The sequence below is a fragment of the Scomber scombrus genome, chromosome 17 (assembly GCF_963691925.1).
Source record: "Scomber scombrus chromosome 17, fScoSco1.1, whole genome shotgun sequence".
NCBI lineage: Eukaryota > Metazoa > Chordata > Actinopteri > Scombriformes > Scombridae > Scomber > Scomber scombrus.
In genome coordinates this window covers 24,625,839-24,647,358 of record NC_084986.1, presented here as the reverse complement: position 1 = coordinate 24,647,358, position 21,520 = coordinate 24,625,839, and the positions used below count along the sequence as shown (strand labels likewise).

The 21,520-nt window shown below is 38.9% G+C and overlaps 2 protein-coding genes across 4 annotated transcripts; both read right to left on the bottom strand.

The window, feature by feature from the left end:
- Window positions 1-496: 496 nt before the first annotated feature.
- On the bottom strand, window positions 497-6,847 carry cfap206 (cilia and flagella associated protein 206). Its single transcript, XM_062437573.1, has 12 exons — window positions 6,740-6,847; window positions 6,454-6,537; window positions 5,999-6,089; window positions 5,633-5,821; window positions 4,560-4,727; window positions 4,215-4,429; window positions 3,961-4,080; window positions 2,925-3,123; window positions 2,691-2,831; window positions 1,172-1,365; window positions 812-955; window positions 497-718 (listed from the first exon to the last, which is right to left on the bottom strand). Exons 1-12 carry the CDS (start codon window positions 6,845-6,847, stop codon window positions 497-499), a joined length of 1,875 nt encoding a protein of 624 aa, XP_062293557.1.
- A 3,100-nt stretch (window positions 6,848-9,947) lies between these two features.
- si:ch211-241j12.3 (uncharacterized protein LOC566552 homolog) lies at window positions 9,948-20,019 on the bottom strand. Of its 3 annotated transcripts, XM_062437001.1 has the most exons (9): window positions 17,320-17,333; window positions 15,179-15,201; window positions 13,407-13,504; window positions 13,190-13,318; window positions 12,833-13,025; window positions 12,616-12,740; window positions 11,382-11,572; window positions 10,340-10,473; window positions 9,948-10,180 (listed from the first exon to the last, which is right to left on the bottom strand). In XM_062437001.1, the coding sequence occupies exons 1-9, from the start codon at window positions 17,331-17,333 to the stop codon at window positions 9,948-9,950; spliced, it is 1,140 nt and encodes a 379-aa protein (XP_062292985.1). The 3 variants fall into 3 exon arrangements, with proteins under 3 accessions (XP_062292985.1, XP_062292984.1, XP_062292986.1); XM_062437000.1 differs by lacking the exons at window positions 15,179-15,201; window positions 17,320-17,333 and adding an exon at window positions 19,998-20,019; XM_062437002.1 differs by lacking the exons at window positions 15,179-15,201; window positions 17,320-17,333 and adding an exon at window positions 13,981-13,989 and having other exon boundaries at window positions 13,407-13,529.
- Between the last annotated feature and the right edge of the window lie 1,501 nt (window positions 20,020-21,520).

Sequence of the window (21,520 nt, the reverse complement as noted above, 5' to 3'; positions counted from 1 at the left end):
AGAGACATAACCGAGTCAAGAGGATCACAAAATGATAGAAAACACTTCTTACTTAAAAGATAATATTTAATACATACATGGTGTGACAAACAACATTTGGCGTCTCTTAAATATTGACAATATGCTACTTCTGCCATGTATTTCTATTTTACTGTATATTCATCATCATGGATCATGTATTAAATTGTGCTATTGCTTATATATGATTAATAAATTAAGGTTTTTCATCCCTAATTCACATTTCTCCAAACTGTCATTACCCATCTCTCTGTTTGGTAATAAGCATACAGATGTGTCAGATATGTCAAAAAGAAAAAAGGGACGCTTACATGCAAATTTACCCAAAATCCCCCCCACCCCCGATAAAAAAAGTGAGCTCCCATATCACCCCCTGCCTGTGCATGTATACTGTATAAAATGACTCCTTATTCCTTCACTTCCTCTCAAGTACCACAATGAATAAAAACCATAACGTGTGTTTACATCTGCTTTACTTTTATTCATCCACAGATCTGGTCAGGTTTGTTTTCACCACAGGTCCGTCTCTTTGTCCTCTCAGCCCTGCCAGGTAGATCTGAGGTAAGGGGACGTTGCTCTCGCCGTCTCTCTTACACTGGCTGGCGGCGTCCCTGGGGGGCCACGTCTGAGTGACGTTTTCCCGCCTCACGTGGCTCAGTCCCGTCTGCGTTGAGTGCGTCACTTTGGTCCGAAGATCAGCCTGGAATTGTGAAATAGAATAAATGTGATTATTGTCATTACTGTGGTTTAACTCACAGGAATATGAAGCGTCTCACGATTGACTGTATCTTACCAGTTGGATGGCTTTTTTTCGCAGCTCCCATTCGTTCCACTCGTATGGCTTGACGATGTTTGTCTCCAGCGGGTGGATGTCTGTCTGTGTGCCGCTCTCACACATGGTAATGGGCTTCACCAGTAAACTCTCTCCTGGCTGCATCTGCAAAAAAAAAAAAAAAAAACCCACAAGCTGACAATTAAATTTGGATCCAACTCCCAAACTGTGGTAAAAGTGAAAGGAGAGCTTCGTGCATTGTTGTATGTCACACTGTTATTATCCTGGGCTGTACACACACATCTGCTAAACAATAGGTATCCAAAAATAAAAATGCAACTTCTCTGGTAAAAGCGGCGGCCTTTATAACCGAGGACTGACCTCAGAGTACGGAGCGACGCTGGAAAACTGCTGGTGGAGTTTGAGGAGTTGGATGAGTTCAGGGGAGCGTTTGGCTTTCTCTGCTACCTCTGTAATGAAGTCATCTGGACTGGAGGCAAATTTCAAAGCAGCTTCTTTGGAGCTGAAAACATAAAGCTTCTGGTTGTGTTTCAGCACTCCGATGTGTGGATTACCTGAAAGAGAAACACCAAATATACCAGACTGATTAATGTCTTTACATTTGTGGTTTAAAAGAGTCCAAAGAAAGACACAACAGCCTGCATTAAGGATCATTTTTGAATAGTATTCTTGTGTATATTGAGAAAAATCACATGATTGGAGGGATTATGACATATTAAAAACAGATAAAAAATAAAAAGTAGACATGTGTGGGAAGTATATATATGTAAGCCTGTCATTTGATAACACTTTTTCAAGCTCAGAAGTTACTTATTCATTAATTTCATTCATTAATGTAATGTTCAGTAATGTTTCCATCTTATTTTAGCAACATTAATGGATGAAATCGAGGCATCAGTTAGGTATAATCATTTAAATGCTCTAAGGAGCTGCTGCAACTATGTAAGATTATAATAATACTTATATATAATAATAAATAATAAACAGTGTTGGGGAGTAACTAGTTACATGTAACAGCGTTATGTAATTTAATTACAAAATAAATGTAACGGTAATTCACTTTACTGATGAAAATGTTGATGATTACAAAGGAGGTTACATCTGAAGTCACACCTTTAAGATTTTACTCATTTTTTAATATTTAACATGTTACTGAATACATATATTACTGTTTTTAATTCTTTGAAATCAATATTTTTTATATTTAGTAAATAAATCATGACGTGGGGTTATTTGGAACACACATGAGCTTAAATGGTGTCACAGTACTAATTAAGCTCATGCCAGACTTTTGACTTTTTTCATCAAATATCTTTATTTTATATTCTAAAATCTACATGAACTAATGAATACATTTTACAATGAGAGATAAATCTTCTTTATAAGAAATGATCTCTCTTATAAATCATGTCAGTATCCATGAAAAACAGCTGGACTTAGATTTTGGTGCTTAATGGGAACATTTACCCTAACAGCTGAAAACATTGGTTAGAACATTAGAAAAGTCATCAAATGTAATAAGTTACATTACTTTGATGAAGTCATTGAAATAGTTACATTACTTATTACATTTTAAATAGAGTAACTAGTAATCTGTAACCTATTACATTTCCAAAGTAACCTTCCCAACTGTAATAATGTGTGCATGTGCTTAAATAGAGTGAGATAATGGATCCTCAGCCTGTCAAAGACACAGCAACATTATTCATATATGTGCACAGGTCAGCTGACTGATGATCTCCTCCACACTTCCTGTTTACACTATTTTAGGAAACAATGTGTCTTGACTGGACTATTCAGCTGAGTTAAATATTGTGCCTCACACAAACCCAATCATCTACATACCAGGTCAGATATCACAGAGCATCTTAACTCTTACCTGGAAGTAGAAGCCCATCTGTGTTAACGAGTGTGTATCCACAGACTCCATTATACTGCAGCGGCAGCTCAGTGAAGCTGGCTGTTGTTTCAGGGAGGAACCACTCCTGTGATTTCATCTCAGCTGGATCAATACGCTCATCTGTAAGATATAATGACACCTGCATTTAATGCTTCAAAGGAGTTTGTGATTGTAAGACTCATGGATGATATGAATCAGTGTTGGTGATGTCACCTGGAGACTCGCTCATTCTCTGTTTGTCCGTCTTCACCTCGGACGCATCCAGCAGGCCGTTTAAATGAGCTTCAGAAAAGATCTTAGCCTGAGAGGAGAGGTAGGGCTGCAGGTTGAGAGTGATGCTGTTGAGGATCTTCAGCAGCTCGGCTTCATCCTGAAGGCCACACCACAGCTGGGACAGAGTCTTGAAGAGCGGCTGAAAAAAAGACGAGAGGCAAAATGACAAAAATGAGGATGTAGAAAGAACAGGAACACACTAAAAGCAATACATGTTCTTTTTAAAACAACACATTTCATACAGATATAGATGAATGTGCCCCATGATGGACAGAACATACTGTATGAGAAAAGAAAGAAAGACAAATATTGCAAAAAGAGATGGGAGCTGTACCCGTGCTGAGACTCTGCACAAAGTAGACAAATACATTTCAGTTTATATTGAGATCAAACTGCTCATTTATTTTTTATTTATATTTATTTGTTTTTTACACCCATTAACTGTTCTTATTCCTTTACTGTTTTTAATTCTAATGATACATATTGTATCCACCTACAGTGTATTTAAGTGGACTTATACTAATAATTACTTCATTAAAACATGTAAATGTTTCCTGATCTCCATGATTCCCCAGATTAAATGTAATATTTAGAACAATTGTATTCCATTACCTTTATTTAATATAAAAAGTTATAATATAAGATCATGCCAAACTAGTTGATATGGTGTTTTATTGAGAATTTAGTGTTTTTAAAGCAAGTTGAATTATTTGGTACAAAGTTTTTATGGTTACACCACTTAGACATTTTTACCATAATCCTCTAATATATTCTCTCAAAATGGATTAAAAGCAGTAATTTGATGCTGGGTCCACAAAAAAAGAATGTGTGCAAGTTATTCATATATTTATTTTGAAATGTTAACCCCTTTAAATTTGACTAAACCACATGGACACACAAAACATCATTGACCCATATATGTGGGTATTGTTCAACATTTTAGCAACAGTAACATGATAATGATGACAAAACTTACAAAAACTTTAGTAGTGGGCACAGCTGACTTTGCCTTCACAGTTTCTTTCAGCAGCTTCATGTGTGATGACAGCTCAGTCTGCAGGATGTCAACGTGCTTGGCACATAAACGAGCATCGGCCTGGTGATGAAGAGGAAAACACTGTTCAAACATTTATTTTAAACGGGATGAAGGTACTTCTTTGTGACAGAATCACACACACACACACACACACACACACACACACACACATTAAGCAGCTCCTGTTAGCTCACCTGTAATATTTTGAGGAAAGCTTCATGCTGCCTGGTGTTGTACAGAGCCTGTTTGAGCAGCACCAGCGGGACATCACACTCTGCAGACTGATGGTCGGGTTGGGTCAGCTTCTCCAGCAGAGCCGTGTACTTCCACACCAAACTCTGTGACACACTCAGCTCACCCTCTATGCTTTTACTGGTGACCGGAAGAGCTTCATGAAGAACCGGAGGCACTGCAGGGAGAAGGAAAACCATAACCGATCATTACTGAAGAACAGATAATGACTGATGCTGTAGTATGAAGATACAAATTAAAGAGTAAAATGAACTCGTGAGAATGATTTTTAGGCTGGTGTACTGTACTTAGTTCATTGAGGTGGATCTCTTCTTCTGCTTTGCCGCTGGCTTTGTTGAACAGTCTGATTCCTGTGACGATCATGGTGAGCTCATTGAGCTGCTGCTCCTTGTCCCTCTTTAAGAGCACCATGAAGGCTCCCAGCTCAGAGGCAGGGAAGATGCTCTGCAGGGCAGCTGATACAAGCAAAGAGGAAGAAAGCAACTTCAATTGTACAGATACTAGTGAATATGAATATGAAAAGTATACAGGACAGTTAGAAAGGAAACTTTACTGCAGTGAAATTTCTCAACATTTTATTAACATGGAGCAGCCCATGATTTAGCCCAGAAACATAATTAAGTATACTGGTTCATTTCCATATTTCTGGATTTTGATCAAGAATTGTTTATAGTGTTTTTATTCTATTTTATTGTATCTGTTTTGATGTTTTAAACATTTCTTTCTACTTTATTTTATGTTATTTTATTATCGTTCCATAAGTTTGATCTTCTTATCAATTTTATTCATGTTTCTTTTGTCTTTTAATTTCTTCTTAGGCTAGTTTTAGTCTAGTTTGTATTAAACTTCATCTCTTTAATTTCATTTTACTTTTCCACTCATTTACATTTTACATTTTTTTTGTCTATTTAACCTATTTTTTTTTTTACTTTTAATAAACCTTTTCTTGTACTTTCTCTTAATTTACTTATTTAATCAATGTTTTATTTTTTAAAATCATTTTATTTAAATTTTCTAAACATTTGTATCATCCTTATTTTCTTTTGCGTGCCTTGCTCTCAATTTTTGCCTTTTAATTTCTTATTTATTTTTGTTCTCTCATTGATTTCATTCCTTTTCTTTATGTTGTCACTTGTTCTGTCTTATTATCAGCTTATCAATCTGCTGTAAAGCACTTTGCACTACACTAGCCTGTATGTAAGGTGCTATATAAATAAAGTTTGATTGATTTGATTGATACTTCAGGAGAGAAAGGTACAGATCACAGATGTGTAATAATGGGTGGCACTGCCCTTTACCTTACATCCCATACATTGCAGTGCTGTCCTGACTATAGAACCAGGAAGTGTGTGTGTGTTACCTGTCGTCTCTTTCACAGTGTTGGAGTCAGTAGGTGAGCCCATGCCTGAGCGCAGCAGGATGTAATTGATGATTTTACGATACAGGGCGTCTAATTGGTCCCGTGATGTCACCCTGCTGTCAGTGATCTCTCTGCTCACTGAGCTCAGTCTGGACTCCAGCACACGGTGGATTTCCTCCAGGAACTCACCTGCACACACAAAGCACCTGCTCAGTCATGAGACTCATATTATTACTGATTTTTTTTAAAATGTGTCTTCAGTGTAAATATATCACTCAGTGTGGATATCAGGCTGAAAAGAAACCTGCAAAATCCTCATTATAGAAGCAGAAAACATTAGTATGAATTACATTTTATATCACTTACGTCGGGAGGTGTAATTGATATCAAAATACACTTGCATCTTGATGGTGTCGAGGGACGGGCTGCACTTTTCTGTCAGTTTATCCAGACACAGCTGAAAGAAACAGAACAGAGGAAGAGACAGATGTGAGGCTCAGTGTCACACAGTGTTGCTTTAAGCATGGCTGTAACTACACTTTCTGTAATTCAAATGATTTCTCTTCATAGGCTTACTCCAGTAATGTTTTTGACTCAATATGATAAATAATTAAATACAGAATTTAGCATATTTCTATCAGAATTTGATCCCAGTGTGGAGAAGCTTTGATGTTGATGGGAATCAATAAAGACTCATCTTATCTCATCTTAACAGCTCTCAGTGTATCATCTAACTCTATTTCATCATTAAATATTCATTATAAGTAATATAATAGTATAATATGGAGTTCTTGGTGGAGTTATACAGAATATGAACTCACCTCTTCTAGTTTCTGGACATCCTGTTTGGTCAGTGTTCGGTCAACATTGAAACCATTTCTTGGGTCGAGAACCACAGCTTTCACCTGAGAACAGTTCATATAGAAAGTAGAACATCATATAAAGCTCTCATGTTCATAGAGGAGGAATATAGAAGTTGAAAAATGACTAGTTTTCTTCTTTCTTATGATTGACAGGTTATTATCATTGAAATTGAGTGTTTGACATCTAGAAAGAACTTATCGTTATACCTGTACAGTGTGTATAATGAACAGTTACATGACTCACCATGAAAGCCACCAGAGTGTCAGTCACCGCATGTCCTCTCCCCGCACACTCCCGCACTATCTCACTGATTATGTTCTTTATCACGTTTTCTGCGTGAGCCCGAGACATTTCTACCGTTGTGTTCACTTCACTGCTACAGTCAATTGGCAGTCTACCGACACCGTGTTGATATCTGGTTACCATAGAAACACTCTCACCACGTAAATGCGCCGATAGGCTGTGTCCACTAGAGGGCGCTGTTGATCTCTGTCTGATTAAAATGAAGAGGAGTCAAAAATAAAATACTAACTCAAATTAAATAGCATAAATATAATACACATTAAATGCTGTTTCCATGCGTTTCAGACTGACTTCATCTTTAAAGTTGACTGTTTACTTATTGTTAGGAGATTGACATCAAATAAAAAATAAATGCTAAAAAATAATAGAAGTATTTATGGTTCTAATAATTTATAGTGAAATGATGTAGTCATACTCAGAGGTAAACTGAAAGTCAGAATAAGAATCAAAGTCAGTTCATTGACTCAATAATATGTTCAAGTACCATGTGACTCAGACACATACACAAGCACAACAAGCCAAGCAAAGATGATTAAAGATATCACTGTTATGTACAAGCAAGTGAGTGCAAATAGATACAGTACATATAGAAACAACTGGACAACAATATACAATGTCTATATACAGGTGGGACGTTTTTTTAAACATTAAATAAGTCAATCTTTATTTATATAGCACTAAATCACAATAAAAGAGCACTGTCCAGGGCCCCTGTGAGACGTGAGAGCATAAAGAACTCCAGGGAAGAAGTTTAGGTTAGTTAACACATTTATAGTATATGAATATAAATGGATAAGAGAGAGAGGAGGGAGGAAGAGATAGGCCTATGGCAGTATAAACTAGGAGCTGGTCCAAGACAAGCATGACCGGCCCCTAACTATAAGCTTTATCAAAAAGGAACGTTTTACTCTACTCTACTCTTGGTGGAAATAAAAGCTGTGACAGGAAGGCAGTGGTGAGACAGACAGCCAGAGGGAACTGGAGGGAGCAGAGGATCATCAGCTGAAAAGAGGCCTGGAAGGAAAACTGGAAACCTGAGGAAAATATGCCCTTGACTTTTAAAGACTTCCTCCTTTTTTTCCCTTCAAAAAATACCGTTCCCGAGGTCATGAATACACTTTCATAAACCTACATGTGTTCTCAAAGTAGCTACTGCGCAGTTGGAACTGAACAGCTTTGGCTCGGTGGGCTTACTTTAGTCTATTGCATTAAATGTGGAGCTCAGTTAGTGATTACAATGATTATTTCCTGCTAAGACGAGCTAGAGAATGTGTTCATGTCATGTATGAAAGTGGATATACTTAATGAAGTGTATGTGCATTAACTCTGCAACTTCTGAAACAAAGAGATGAAAACATGAGGATTAAAATATTTATTATAAAAATCAGACAGGACATAAATGGAATGGTTTAGGTGAACAGTTGCTAGACTCAGTCCAGACTGATACAGTACATTTAGAGGAGGTTCCACTAACTACAGCCTGGAAACACAAGGCAGGCTGAACAGCTGATTTCTGCCCTTACATAAGACTCACATTGTAGTTTCCCCACATTCTGATTTCCACTAAGAACTGAGCTTTCAGGTCACATGACAACCCCATGCCTTTAAGGAGGAATAGTTCACACACACACACACACACACCAAAATTACAAAAAAAACATGCAGAAGGTGAAACTACGTTCCATGCAACAACATAATTTAACATAAAGACTATGTACACATCCACAGGGTTGATGAAGGGGTTTGTCAGATTTCATGGTTACAGGATAAATGCAGCAGTTTTGGCACCATCGGAACACCTTTCACAAGTCTACTGTGCAAGTGTTGAATCCGTACAAGCAAATTTTTCAGAAAAACAAAAGAATCACTGCACTCACATAGAAAATAATGACACAATTTAAACTTTATACAATATACAAAACACTGTACCTGCAGCAGCATTTATCATCCGTTTGTTCAACAGACTGAATTTAAGTGATAGGCATTACTGGACCAGTACTGTACTTTACATACTTCATCATCATCATCATAACCAGATTCATACAAACCTTCACTGACCACAAATCAGCTCAGGTGGAGATTCAACATGTGGGAATAAATGACTCAGGAACGACATAGCCTCATTTTTCTCCTCTAGTTCACATTACTGCAGCAAAAGCAAACAACTTGTTCATGTATAATGATTTTTTTTCTTTTATATGGGAGTCAAAATATGACGCAAAAAAAAAGTAAAAAAACAACTTGATTTTATTAAAAAGTTGTAATTGTTGTGAGGAGGGAAAAAAATCTTACCTTTTTTTTTTTTTAAGGGTAACCGAGTAAAAAATTATAATGTTATGACCCAAAAAAAGTCAAAAATGTTATGAAATTACTAAAATTGGACTCATAACATTATAAATAAAAAACTGACTATTTCAACCAAAAAAAATAATGAGATATTAAGCCCTAATATTTAGAAGTCATTTTTTATGAGGCCTTCATTAAACAGATTCTAGTTGTGAACACTGCACAGCTGCACTGATCCCTCTTCAATATGAATGCAACTTTCACCATGTCAAACAAGTTCATTCATAGTTATTAATTATTCATTTGATATTAGATAAATATATATATATATATATATATTTGGAGTCAGCACATTGAGTGTCTTCTATGTGTCGCTCAATTGCTTTTTCTGGAAAGAAAAAAATTGGCAGATTTCAATTAAAGGCCAGCTTCAATTTAAGTCCCCTTACCCACAAACATTCATATATATTAACACTTATATATTAATACATTCTCATAGTGAGAGGACACAGCTTATAGGTTCTTGAGGGACGATTATAACGTCGACTGACAGGAAGTTGACGACATTAACACCAGTTTCATCCTCGCCTTGTAACTGGATCTCGATAAATAAGGCATAAAGTAAGCAGCAGGTTAACGGAAGCCTGCTGGTGTCAAGTAAGAGCTCCACGGTCAAGATCCAGACTGATGGCGAGGATTAAATAGACTCCACGGAAAAATATAATACATAATAATAGACAGACATATATATTAAAAAAAAGGGTTATAATGGCTCAGATCAATCCATGGCACTGTAGATCTGTGTGTATATTGCACTTTGTGACATCAAACTCATACGTCATACGTTACACAGCGGTCCGTCTCAGAAGCATTTCCTGAAGACGATCTGCGGTCCGAACTCCTCGTACTCCTCCTGGCTGATCCACGCCGAGCCGAAGGTGGGCAGGTTGGCCAGCACCGCTCCGCCGCTCCACACCGAGAAGTCTCTGTCTTTGGGGCTGGTGACGCGGACGCTCTCCCTCATGTCCACCTGCACCATGCTTCTGATTTCAGCCTGGAGTCGGTCGGGGAGGCCGGCCAGCAGAGTGTTCCCACCTTCGCTCCCAGGGAGAGATGGAAAAAAAAAACTCATATTAGAGATCAGCTTAACTGGAACAAAAAAAATAAAAAAATGTGCGTGTGCTTTTGATTTTAGTAGCACAGCTGGAGTTCGTCTCGGTTGTGTAAACAGCTGTAACAGAAACCAACTGTTACCTGAGAGCACGATGTTTCCCAGGAAGCAGCGCCGCAGGTCAATGTCTGAGCTGAGGATTGACTTGAAGACGCTCTCGTGCATCCCGTAGTGGTCCCGTCCAATCAGCTCGGGTTTAAACAGGATCTCAGGAGCCCTGGATGAAGCAGAGGTCTGTGTCGGTAGTCTGTCATGTGTGTAACACCTGGTGAACAGACCTCTCTACAGTAGTTCTACCAGTATCAAGCTGGCAGTACACATTACTGAGAAACGCTGCAAAATAAATATTCGAGACAGAACCTCTCTCTATTTTATTATCCTCTACTATTTGAATGTTGATGTTCTCTTTCACAGAATACATGTTTTAGAGTTGTTGGCATGCATAATTATATATTTACAATTAACAGATCAACATTTTAAGAGATATGGTTATTTGTTTTGCCAAAGTCTGCTTTCTGCAGGAGTAGCAGTGTTCAGTTTTTATACTCCACATATCAGAACAAACTACCAAAAAACTGCAGGTTTACTGTAATTCTCACTTCTAAAGATTTGATTTTCCTGTTTGTGACTACCTTTAATTAAATCCAAACTTTAGGATTAATGTATCACACTGCACTCTAATTTCTTATTCTCTTGTTTTATCTGTCTTTTTCTATTTTAGCTTCATTTTATGCTACTTTTAATCATGCTCAATTTCACCATGTGTTGCTTTTATATTCTGTCTTCATGTATTTTATTGTATCACTTTGAATTACTTTGCTGTTGGAACCTCAGCTACACACTTTACTTAAAGAGTACTTTCACTCTAAAACCACTTTTAATGAAGCAAATGTAAGTTAATTATGTGTCCAGTCACTTTATTAGATTATCAATCTGGTCCCAATCTACTATGGTCATTCTAACTTCTAATAGTAAAAGGCAAACCAACAGTTAAACATTTAGCAAGTCATTTCCTAACAGTTAAACAGCCAACACATAAACACTGAAGTTCCAGCAGAAATATAGAAGTTCTTTATGAGCCTCATTCAGTGGATTGAATGTCCATGTAAAGCATGTGAGTGTTACCTGAAGCGCTCTGTGCTGAGGGTGACGATCTGTCCGTCTGGCATGGTGTAATGCATCTCCCTGCAGGACGGCCCCCCCTGACTCAGCTCAGCTGTGTAGTCTGGAGCTACGCAGCAGCACCTCTCCTTCATCTCCCTCACTATCTCCATCTCTGCTGTGGTGCGCATGGACACTCCCTGATCCTGCAGCAGCTGGAAGAACAACAATATGGGGTCAAAAATGTTCTCTTATTAGCTCTGAGGGGACCTAGAGTGACCTGTAACCTACAGACAATTAACCTAAAAGTTTCTTTACCACATAATGTGAATATTTTAACACACAGGATGTTGTATTTGCCAGCATGTCCTCACTATTCAAAACAAAAGATCAGAGCCCAACTGATACTGGATTTTTGTGGCTGGTGCCGATACCGATATTACGGAGTAAAAAAACACTGATATCGAAATATTGGCTGATAATCTTATACATGCAGAATATATAATATATATGTTTAGAATACATAAAATGCACATTTTTTTTGCAATGTGGTTATCAAACACTGACAAAGGAGGCTGTGATATTTTACAGTTTAACTATAAACTTTACTACTAGTAAACTACACTGGGAATTTAATCATTATAAATTCCTATAAATAATAAAACACAACAACAAAAAAACATGTATGAATAAATTAAACTTGAATCAAGAAAAAGGATCAAATATATATAAAATGTTGCCTATATATATATATATATATTTTTTTTTTTTTAAATTGATGCATATTAGACAACATATTCACTGATACCAATATATCTGCGATACAACTGATATATCGGTCTGGCTTAAGAAAAGATAAACTAATCCTCACTGTGAAAGGTTCCCAAAGGACAAGTAACTCTAAATTCCTTCAATTGTGCAACAGTGCCTAAAAACTCACTTTAGAATAAGCTTGGTATTCATTGTCAACCATTCTCATTAAATAAAAGACCACAAAAACACAGCAATGTGTCTATAAAGACAGCTTACAAATTTGTGCTTTCACTTTTTAAAAAGCTTCAGTAATGACTTAAAAACCTGAGCAATCTAGTTCTAGTGCAACAGTGTGGCTCATTGATGTGTTTTTAAATTGTGTTGTTTTTGAACAATGGAGCTCTGTGGCACAGAGGAGTAAAAAGCCTGATATTAAGAGTTAATTCATTGTTCATCACTGTCTATAACCTGTGTGCAGAAGAAGAGCAGATGTGTTTCTCAGTACCCTTTTCAGATGCATGGTAACATCTAGTCCAGCCAGAGGGAAGCGCTGCACTGCATGAGGTAGACAGTATCCCTCAAACACAGGCACACTGTGACTCACTCCATCTCCAGAGTCAAACACCACACCTATGAGGAAAAAGTTAGAAAAATGAGTCATAAGTAATCAGAGTGATCGGTAGTGAGAAGCATAAATATACATATCATGACGACCGTATTACCAGTGCATCTTCCTGCTGCGTAGAGAGCCAGCACCGCCTGCATGGCCACGTAGGTGAAAGGAACGCAGAAGCTCTCGAACATGATCTCCACCATGCGCTGCCGGTTCTCCAGGGGGTTCATGGCAGCCTCCGTCAGCAGCACGGGGTGATCCTCTGGTTCCACGCACAGCTGCTGGAATGTGTAATGCCAAATCTGAAACCGAAAAGAAAAAACTGAAACTGACTGATTGTTCAAATAATATTCAGGTAGCATGACACTATGATCACCCCAATACCCAATAATGATTTCAATTCCCATAACATCCCAGAGGAATGAAATAATACATGAATACATAAATCTCAACATTATCATTTTACCTTTTCCATATCATCCCAGTTACGAATGACCCCGTTCTTTATGGGATGCTTCAGAGTCAGGACCCCTCTCATGTGTTGGGCTTCATGACCAATGTAGGTCTCCCTCTCAATGTTACCATTCATTATTTCCTGTGAAGACAAAGCTTTTAATAACAGCAGCAGCAGGTAGGAAACAAAGCAAAGGAACATTACTGTTACTTCTGTTCTGTTTTCTTACCTCATATTTCGGCTGCCCGATAATTGTTGGGAATATAATGTTAGGGAGGTCTTGATCTGCGAATCCTGCTTTCATCAGACCGGACCCTGTGTCCAGGACTATGGGGGTTTTAAAATTTGTCATCTGCAAAAATCATAAATCCATTTAAATCACATGAACAACAACAGTGGTGAAGATAATCCGCACTGAGCAACACTAAAACGTTGAACTCTGCTTTTTTACTGTGTTTTAATCTCTTTATTTACAGGCTTCTAGCAGAGTCACTACACAAGTATGTCCACAGGTTTTCAACACAGTGACTACATGTGTATATGAGTGTCAATGTTCCACCAATATAAAAACCATGTTGATGTTTTCTGAACCTTAGTATTGTCAAAACAATTGAAACTGTCAAACTATAAAAAATATGAATGACCTCATCACTCCTAATGTTATTCTGTGTCTTTAACTAGGGATAATCTAGTTCTACATTTTGGAACTACAGATCCCACAATACTTTGGGGGGATGAAGGCAGGAAGTAATGGAGTCAGTGTGAGCCAGCTGTGGGTTACACCTGAGCCCTTTATATTTAACCTGTGTTGTGGCAGATATGCAGCATGAAAAGTTCTGCTGAATGAACTATTAGCACTTCCTGTTTGCATCTACATATACAACTATCACTGGATTACTGTGACACTGAAGAACACTCTAAACATGTTTATGAGGAGAGATTAACAGGTATGATGAGTAGAGCCAGACCGATATACCGGTCAGTCAATATTGGCCTATCACAGATACATCGGTATTGGCATATATGTTGTCCGATATGCACCGATATTTTCTATTTAAGTTATATAGGCATTTTATGTATAGTTGATCTTAAATCAAGTTTAATATATTCATACCCATCTTTTTTGTTATGTTTTTTTTGTTATATGCGTTTTAATATTTATTGGAATTTACTGTAAAATTGATCCAAGCCCTGATGTCATTTTACAATAAAGTTTAATATAGTTAAACTGTAAAATATCACAGCCTCCATTACATATCTTTATCCCAAGTGTTTGATAACCACTTTGCGAAAAAAGTATGTTCATATATGTATAAGATTATCAGCCGATATCTAAAAATGTTTATACCCTAATATCAGTATTTGCCCCAAATTTTTTTTTAAATTAATTGCGACTTCAGATATATTTATAGCCCTGAAAAGTGTGTGCTGAATATAACAAGATGTCTGAGAAGCAATATTCTGCTTATTGATACTAATTGCATCTGTCAGGGTGCAAACTTATAATAAGGAGTTGACTCCATGGATGAAAGGAGATACCTCTCTCATGTTGGTGTCAGGCTGGGTCTGGATCCCTGGTGAGCCAGAGCCAGAGCCTGAGACCCTCATGACCTCATAGCTCTGAACACCATGAGCCAGGTCTTCCCTCTGCTCATCTTTACCACCCGGGTCAAACTCCAGAGGCAGGTCAGTAGGCAGCTGGAGGGGTGACTGCTGATGTGCACGCTCATCTGCATGAGAGGAAGTCTGGATTTCTGTGTGTACAGGTTCCACTGATGCATCCTCTTCATCCTCTTCATCCTCAGCGGTCAATTCAGAAGAGTCACAGTGATGTAACGACTCCTCTTTCAGCGCGTGGTTATTGTTGTTATTGTTACTGTGTTCCTTCACGTTTGGATTGAGCACCGGGTCGTGACTGACGGCCGGAGTCGTGTTCTCTGGCGCAGCGTCCGGCGGGTTAACTTGTAGATCGAGTTGCACCGAAGCGAGATCCTGAGCGACTGAGAGCGGAGTTGAATTCATCCCTTCTGAGGAATGAGGCGCTTCATGTTCCACGAGGTCATCGTTCGCAGGAAGAGGAAGATTTCTTGGCTCGGGCTCAGGAGGAAGCTGTGATTCTCCACCTGGGTCAAACGCTCCATCGTCCGGCCTCGTTTCAGCCGTTAAAGAAGCTTCTGGTTTGCATACGCTGGCGTTTTCAGCAGATTCTTTCATTCCCACCTCTTCCTTTATTTCACAGTCACTATTTAAGGCAGTTCTGGTAAATACAGATGAATCAGATTCGGAGCAGTTAAGCTCTTGGTGTTGGAAATCTGGAAGTTGATCCAAATCTTTGGGTGTGTCCTCTTCAGCAACTTGAAGCCTTAATTCATCTTGAACACTTTCAGTCCTACATGTATCCTGAGCTTGAAAATCATGCTGGATCAGCGCTGTTGAATGCATGTTCTGTGATCTGTTATTAATACCTGATAAAAGCTCATCACAGAGCGCTCGGTCCTCCTTATTTTCACTCCTAGCTTTATTCATTATAGAGCATTTAACGATCTTTCGAGCTCTGTCATTGTGCTTCTTCACTTTACGCTCTTTGTCCAAACTCTTCTCCAGCTTCTCCACCTCCCTCTTCTCCTTCTCCAGCTGAAAGCGGAAAGCCTCCCTCTCTTTGCTCTTACCCGGCGGCTCGTTCGTATCTCCGCTCCCCGAGAGTTCGTCTTTAAGCGTTTCCTCGCTGCGTCTGAGCTCGTGGATCTTCAGGTTCTCCTCCATGATCAGCTCGTCCAGGATGTGGACTTTCCTCAGCTCCGCCAGCAGGTCCGGCCCGCTGTGAAACGCTGCTGCGGTTACAGCGCAGCGCTCGTCATCCTCACCGGCTTTAGTTTGACCGGCTGATCTGGGTTCACTCAAGTTCTCAGATAATACAGGGTCAGTGTAGTCTTCCAGGCCAAGAACACCAGCTTCAGCCAACTCACTGGATGACATCTAAAAAAAAATAAAAAAAAATAAAAACATAAAAATATTAAGAAAAGTAAAGTAGACTGAGCATGATGAACAAATCACATGAAAAAAACAAACAAACTTTTACACAGGGACTCCTGCTGGTTTCCATCTGCCAGACAATATTAACTCATTAACTTTTCTTTTGGTTCATTTTTTTCTTTAATGTATTTTTTTTAATTTTTGTGTTGTCTGTACTGTCTTGTCCACATCTTTCAGGCCCAGTGTTTTGCCTACTGTCTGTCTTTTATTTAATTGGTTTGCACTTTTTCTTCACTTTGATTGTATCCGCCTTTTTTACTGCGCCAAAAAAACTAAGTGAAAAAGACTGTTGTGGGTGGAGTGGGTGGGTTTTTCTCACCTGCTTTATGTTTTTTACATTAGCAGTTTTTCATTGAACTTATTGTGATCCTTATTTGTTCAATAAAAACACAGTTTTGTGTTAATCCTACTCTGTTTACCTTGTTCTGGTTTTCCCTGGGTAACATTGTTATTCTCTCATCTCCTTTATTTTTATATTTGGGGATGTAACACATTTTGGGGGGCTTGTCTTGGATAAATTGGATCATTTATAATTACATCATCTTTAATATAAAACAGGTAATCGGATGTATTGGTGCCGGTACTGTCTGCAGTGGTTGTTGCTCTTTACTCTTCATCTAAAACAGCCTCCACGGTTAGGTAGGTGAGTGTCCAGCTTGGTAGTTTCAGTCATTCGTTTATTATTTTGCATTTTTTTTATTTTCAGAGCTAATCCAACACCTTCAGAGAAAAAAATACCATCTCTGGGAAATAACATTTGTGTTCATACCACAGCGAGCTGGTCCTCACAGTCCCACGCTGGCCAGTGACTGTTTCTGTCCTCTGTCCTCAGCAGAGCATCCAGCACTGCCTCCTGAGCCAGAACATTCTCCTCTTCCTGCACAGCAAGAGACAGACACAGCTTAATATAACATCTGCAGCATCTGGATCCAACAGCATACAAGAAGCACTAAAAGCTACTACAAAGCTCATATATCTGACAGTGATGTCTTTAATCCTGAAGTCACATTTGCTGTATATAAATAGCACCCTTGACATTTTACAAACTAAATGTATTAATCCTGAATCTACATAATGCAGTGAATCTGATGACTGGTTGCAGGCTTTACATGGCAGCAATCATTCCCTCTCCTCACTCATATGGTGCATGTCTTACCTCCAGTATTTCATCAGCCCTGTCCAGGATCTTCTCCACCTCATTTAACCCCTCCTGCTCCTTTAGATCCCAATCCTTCAGAGGGTCATCAGCCACACTGGACAGATAGAAAAGGACATGATTAGTGCATAAAAGAATACATTTTCACTACCATCCATACTTTTTAAAAATCCACTTAAATCTACAAGTCAAATGTTTAAAAGGGTTTCTTATGGGAAATTTTCCTTAGAATTAGAATTAAGGGTCTAAGGATAGTGTGAGTGTGAATTTGTGACATTGAACTATATTAACATTTGACATTATCAAGTCAGAAATTATAGACTTGCTTTCAGTTTGACTTTGAGCACTGAATCCAGACTCTGAAGAAAAAGCATTACCCATCAACAGTGTCTTGATTCTGCTCGTGGAGGTCATAAGAATCCCAGAGAAGAGTAGGAATCCCCTCTGTGGTGCATCCCAACCTTTCACCTCTTCCATCTGTGATAGTGCTGGAGAGGACGCTGCGAATGGGACTCAGTTCAGCATCCTCTAAACCGCTTTGTGAATGTAGGATCCGGTCCCTGCTGGGCCGCGTGCCGCTCCGCGCCTCCGTCTGCGTGGGCTGATCTCGACACCCGTTGGCGTTAGTGGCGTGGCTGGCATTAGCGCTGAACTGTAGGTCTCTCTTCTGCGGCGTGGGGTTCTGCGTGATGGTGACCGTGTACGAGTTTTCCAGATCATCCACCGGCAGGCTAAGCCACGGATTACTGGGGAGCGCAGCTGACCGCTTCACTTTGATCTCAAAGTTGAGGGAATCCACCGTTACTTTAGGGATAATCTGGATGCTGGCCCTGGAGGAGTTTCCCACAGAGCCCAAGTCAAACTCCTCTACGTGGTCTTCGGAATCTGAGACGCTGGAGACGTTTCCTTTGTGGATTTCCGGCCGGCTCATGGAAGGCCTCGCCGACTCCCTGCTCCCGGCTGATCTGGAGACCCCTTCCACTCCTTCCCTCCCTCCCCAAGACTCCCCAAGCTGGCTGCTCCCCACTCCGTCGAAGCCTGAGTCGAATGAGCTGAGAGAGGGAGGTTTACCCTCAGCTGACACCATCCCGGAAACCGCCGAGGAAGGAGACGTTCGGAGGACGTGGGTCGCCTCCCTAGCTGTTTCACATTTAGTGAGATTACACTCTGAAGTTAGATCTTTATCACCCGGAGCTGCTCTGCTCTGGCTGCTCCGCAACAACTCGTACTGCCACTGTAAGGCCAGCTGGAGGTGACCGACAGCCACAGGTCCTGAAGATATGAGCAGTTTCCTCAGGGTCATGCATCTGGTCAATACAAGAAAGATTAGTGTCAATTATGTAGGTATTAAGAGAGGGATAGGAATGTGTTTACAGGTCAAAATCTTGTATTATGGTACGTACATCTAACTTCATAGAGCCACATTAATGTTTTTTTGTGTCGAATTTAAAGGGTTCAAATGTGAAAATAAACATATGAATAACTTGCACACATTCTTTTTTATTGACCCAGCATCAAATTACTGCTTTTAATCCATTTTGAGAGAATATATTTGGATATATGAGGATTATGGCAAAAATGTCTAAGTGGTGTAACCATAAAAACTTTGTACCAAATAATTCAACTTGCTTAAAAACAGTAAATTGTCAATAAAACACCATATCAACTAGTTTGTCATGATCTTACATTATAACTTTTATATTAAATAAAGGTAATGGAATACAATTGTTCTAAATATTACATTTAATCTGGGGAATCATGGAGATCAGGAACCATCACATTTTTTAAATGAAATAATTATTAGTATAAGTCCACTTAAATACACTGTAGGTGATAAAATAGGTAATATTTATCATTCTTTTGTGGTTACACCATTTGACATTTTCAGAAGCATCCAGTCTCACTTTTGGTAAAAAAAATGGTGCGAATGTCATTTTAAATGATATAAAACAAACAAAAATACTAAATGTACATTTTAACAAACCTGATGCTGCTTTTAAAACTAGTTTTAACAATGTTTGAATTTCTAATCTTGCCAACCTTTACTTGTCACTGACCCATAGATCACGATTTAGTGCGTTTTCTTCAAAAGTAAACTAGCAGTTTCAAGAATATTCACTGAATTTCCAAGATCGACATCATAGAGCGGTTATATAAATAGGGATGAAAGCTTGACAGTGACTGAGCTTGCATTGCTCATCACAGGTTATAACTTCAGTGTGGATGTCAGTTCCGCTCTTAGATCATTCCATCTGAAGGATTGATGGACTTCTGAAGTATTCAATATTTCACAAGAATAAAATAGAAAGTAGAAAAGCGTAAAACATTAGCGTCATTTTGTGTAAAAAGTGTTTTTCTTTCATATCCTTTTAATCATCTTGTGCCCCATCAGATTAGTCCTCAGAAGAACTATCCTGACCCTCAGGTTGGAATCCACTGAGCACAGTAATGAATACATAAAGAACGCAGCATATTTCTAGATTCACCATCTGTTTAAAACAAGGTGCTTAAAAAGGTAACTTATGGCAGAACAAAGAGCCAGGATCAGATTTATTCAGCTCTCTCACCGCTGAGACATCTGCTTGCCCGCCTGCTGGACCTCATCGTCTGGGATGACATTAGACAGATGACCCAGATGAAGCAGCTCCTCCATGTCTGGAGGGGGATTCTTCTTCAGGAAGGTGGACAGCTTGTGCCTCCACGCAGGGATCGTACCCCAGTTCCTCCTCCGCTGCTGCTGCTGCTGCTGCTGTCTGGGAACGTCATCTCCATCGAGGCCTGACAGGAGCTGCTGGAGGAAGTTCTCACAGAGGACCAGACTGTACCAGCTGTTAGCCTAAAACAGAGGATGGTAAAGAGTTCAGGATGTGTACTGTATACAGTATGAGCTCACATGAATACACACTATTTCTACTATTCTCAAAAGGAAATGTTTTACAGTTTTACTCCACTGACATTAGAACTGCACCAACCAATGTTTAGACTTCAACTGACATTTCAAGTGATGTCACTGCTTACATAACGGTCACCTCTTACTGTTCAGTGAACTGATAAGTGAACTGCCTACAGGACTAAGAAATGCTTTCAACCATGACTCTAGTCTAGCACACATCAGCCCTGTAACACAAATTGCTTTAAGTGCTTGGGCTTAAACTCCTGTTTAAATGTTTAAATGGGACTTGTTCCTCAGCCTTTGTGACTACAGAGCTGTAGTAGATCCATCAGAGCAGCTTCAAGTGGAAACTGTAAAAGTCTCATTCTGCAAAATACCCTTCGTTAACATGGACAAAATTTGCTGAACACTTCTAAGTACCACTTTTACCACTGGTTAATCCAGCAACAACCCGCCACTCATGTGTAGTTTTATATGCATCTGTGTAACATGTTTTACTTTGCTCATTTTCTTTTTATTCTGTGCTGAATTGTATACACTATACAGATGCACTTGTTTTGTTTTTTTTAATATTTTGATCTCTTACTTTCACAAAAGCCCTTCTATGGACAGGTGTTGCAAATGAGCATTCACTATAAGATAAGATCAAATGCATTTTTATTGATATTACAGTGGGAAAAATAGCAGTGTAAGGATGAAGGTGATAAAATAAATAATATAAAATACTATACAGTAAACAAATCTGCAATATATAAATGTGCAATATGCAGAAGTCCCTCAGATGATATACATGGTACTGGGAGCTGTGGTGTTGTACAGTCTGATGGCTGATGGTATGAAAGACATTGGACAGCTGTTTTATCCTGTATATTGTATCTGTCCCTATTAAATTAACTATAAAATAAAACAAACAACCCCCCCTCAAAAGCAAATACAACATCTGCCATGCACAGTACTTTATCCTGCAATGTTCAGTGTAAATGAGCTATTTAGAATTCTCATTTTTTAAATTGAAATAAATTGCTTATTTCATCTGCTTAAACCCTCAAAAAGCAAGAGAAATGTCATTAATACAATTTATTGTTAATATTGTTAATGTCCAATCTCAACACAGTGACACACCTCAGCACTGTGCTCTTTTCTCCACTATAAGTGACTACTACTGTCTGTCATCTTCCAACACTGACTGCTTACCTTGTTGTAGTAATGATGGTAGTTGGACACTGCTCTGAGGGTTTGGAAACTGAAGTGGACAGCAGAG